The following is a 2,718-nucleotide window of genomic DNA, read 5'->3' as shown; positions in this document are numbered from 1 at the left end:
ATCTAATGAAACTACTCTATGACCGTATTGCGCGGCTTGGTAGAGAAATGAAAACTACAGACGCTAGGTACAAATTTCATTGCGGGTGACGGTTTTCATTGCGGGTTCCGGCATAGTAACCTTGAATGTGTGCAAGGCTGTGCAAGGTCGGTACTGATTCACTGTCGCCAATCAGTCAGTTCAGGGAGATCCGATCTCGATGGATAAAATCATGGTTTGAAGCCGATTGAATGGAGATTTGCTTAAACGGGGATAGATCACCGGCCTTGATTTAAGCTTCGTGGCAACCAGCCGACGTCGGAGGCAAAGGGATGGGCTGATGAGATGATGAATTTGCAATCGGCACCCGTCAGCTGTCCGACATCATCGACCGCATGGGGTATATGCGGCAAATGTTGGCATGCTGCCAAGCGCTCGGAAGAAATGGCGCTGAAGTTCCCGGGCCGTGCCTTGTTTCTTTTTTCACCCCCGTATTGCCTCGTCCTGCCTGGCATCGACCTCAATTACCATGAGCAAGCGAGGCAAAACCAACTGGGAGTTGCCAGGTAACTCGAACACGTATCTCTTTGATGTGCAACATGAAGAAACCCGGCATGGTCGCAAGAGAACCAAGTTGGTGCCAACTCTGCATGCATTTCAACCTGAGCAAACACCATCAAACATGGATCCACCTACGAACAAGTCTATGTTTGAAACCCAAGTGGAGATGGAGTATCAGGATCCTGAAGTCCCCGAAGGACCTACTGCGGTGCCGAAGCGATCCTATGTAAGCAAACGAAGATTGTTTCATTTGCATGACTTCATTCGATGCTAGCTGCAATCCGATTTTATGAAAGACTGGTTGGCAGTCGAAGAATCGTACTTGGGAACGATGGTAGAACAAGAGTGCCGGAGGTCTGATTCATGTCAAACATGCGGAGTGAAGGAAGCCAGTTGGAGATGTCTTTCCTGCTTCGGCGTGCCAGAGCTTTGCCAAGGCTGTATGCGTTCCACGCATCAGAAGCTCCTCTTCCATGCACTTGAGGTCTGGGACAAAGACCACTGGTCGGCGGCGTCCTCAACCAGTCTCGGGCTCACCATCAATATGGGACATGATGGGGCTATATGCCCTTGTGCAAATGCGCCCTCATGGCACACTAACAACCACGACGCCGACGATTGGATGGATGTAGACGACGCCGACGATGGTGACGACATCCACGCCGACAACACCGCAAAGAAGACCCTTGCCCAAGAAATCATGGACTACCGCCGAGGGACGCCGCTCCAACTGTACGCCGACGACACCACAGAGCGACGCCGACAACAAGTATCACACATAACTGTGATAGATGTATCTGGCGTCTACGAACTACCCATCAACTGGTGTCAATGCGAGCCCATGACCGCCCACCACAAGCAACTCCTTGACATGAGGTTATATCCCGGGTCTCAAAAGGCACCTAGGACGGCATTCACGTTTGATGTTCTTAACGACTTTATGGTGGCAAACCTGGAGATGAAGGTCGCTCCCAATGCATACTGGAGGCGTCTGATGCGCGTCACAAACACTAACCATCCAGACGTAATCCCAGTCAGTGACCATGAACACGTATTACGCCACACTTCAACTAACATTAGTCCTAGGATCGGTACCGTGAACTGACCAGGTGTGCACGCCAGTGGCTAAGGCTGACAACGCGGCAACAACATGGACATGGCTATGGTCTGCATGATGAGGAAACAGCGGTAGGATCGCTGGCACCCTTCTGCATGGCATGCCCGCAGCCAGGCAAGAACCTGCCTGAGGATTGGAAGAATACTGGGTACGTCTAACAACAACACATGTTCATTCTCTTACCATGTTACAGACCAAAATGGATGCATTATCAGCATCTTGTGCTTGACGGGAATTTCAAGCAGCAAAACCTTCACATGCGGCGTCCAGAAAACAACGTAGGGTTTGCCGACGGTCTGGCATACACCGTCAACAAGGAGAAGTACGAGGCGCACTTGGCTAGTACAGAGAATAACTATGCGGTAAGTAGTGGGTGGTACCGTGCATCACGCCGACAGACTCACAGGTACCCCAGAGGTCAACTTGCAATAACCACCGAGCGGTACAATCCAAGCGGCATACCAACCACTTACAGTCGACTGGCATTGTCTCTGTAGCCTGTGCCAGGCATGGTGGGTTTGTCCCCAATGCGACCGCCGACTTAAAGGCTGGAGAGAAGTGAGTCACCATATGACCTATGCGGATCTACGCCGACTATTCCCTTAGGCAAGCAAATTCTGACGCCGTCGCCTCAAATGCGGGTTGGCAGTGGCCCCTACTTCTCGGCATCATTCTGTATTATGACATCATGTGTCAGTACATCATCAACTTCGCCAAGCGCATGAAGAAAAGCAAACATTTGTCCTGGCCAGATGGGGTGGAGCTTATCCCTGCAATCGGTCTCTTCCACGTCCATGGTCACAAGGACGAGTGCGTCGCTAAGTTCTCGCCTACGTTTATTGAAGGTACTGGCCACGTCGACGGTGAAATCCTTGAGACCCTCTGGGCGGCATTGAATGACATTGCGGCAAGCACTTTGAATATGTCGACATCCTGGCGGGTGGACGTTCTCAATGCTCACATGCGATGGTCTAACCTTCGTAAAATAATGGAAATTGGTGCGTTTGTATGCCGCCTTGATCGATATCTACTCACAAATAGTTGTACACTTATTTCAGTCA

General features: G+C 50.8%; 1 protein-coding gene across 1 annotated transcript; it reads left to right on the top strand.

Annotated features, from left to right (window-relative positions):
• Window positions 1-820: 820 nt before the first annotated feature.
• Window positions 821-2,672, top strand: CONPUDRAFT_33289 (uncharacterized protein; the record flags this gene model as incomplete). The annotated part of the gene is made up of 5 exons (XM_007777874.1): window positions 821-1,573; window positions 1,627-1,805; window positions 1,851-2,019; window positions 2,073-2,215; window positions 2,264-2,672. Coding segments are annotated over 5 exons (1,653 nt in total), but the record flags the coding sequence as incomplete, so codon positions are not given.
• Between the last annotated feature and the right edge of the window lie 46 nt (window positions 2,673-2,718).

The sequence above is a fragment of the Coniophora puteana genome, assembly GCF_000271625.1.
Source record: "Coniophora puteana RWD-64-598 SS2 unplaced genomic scaffold CONPUscaffold_147, whole genome shotgun sequence".
Classification (NCBI taxonomy): Eukaryota; Fungi; Basidiomycota; class Agaricomycetes; order Boletales; family Coniophoraceae; genus Coniophora; species Coniophora puteana.
The sequence above is the reverse complement of the archived record's forward strand: the minus strand, read 5'-3'. Positions and strand labels throughout refer to the sequence as shown.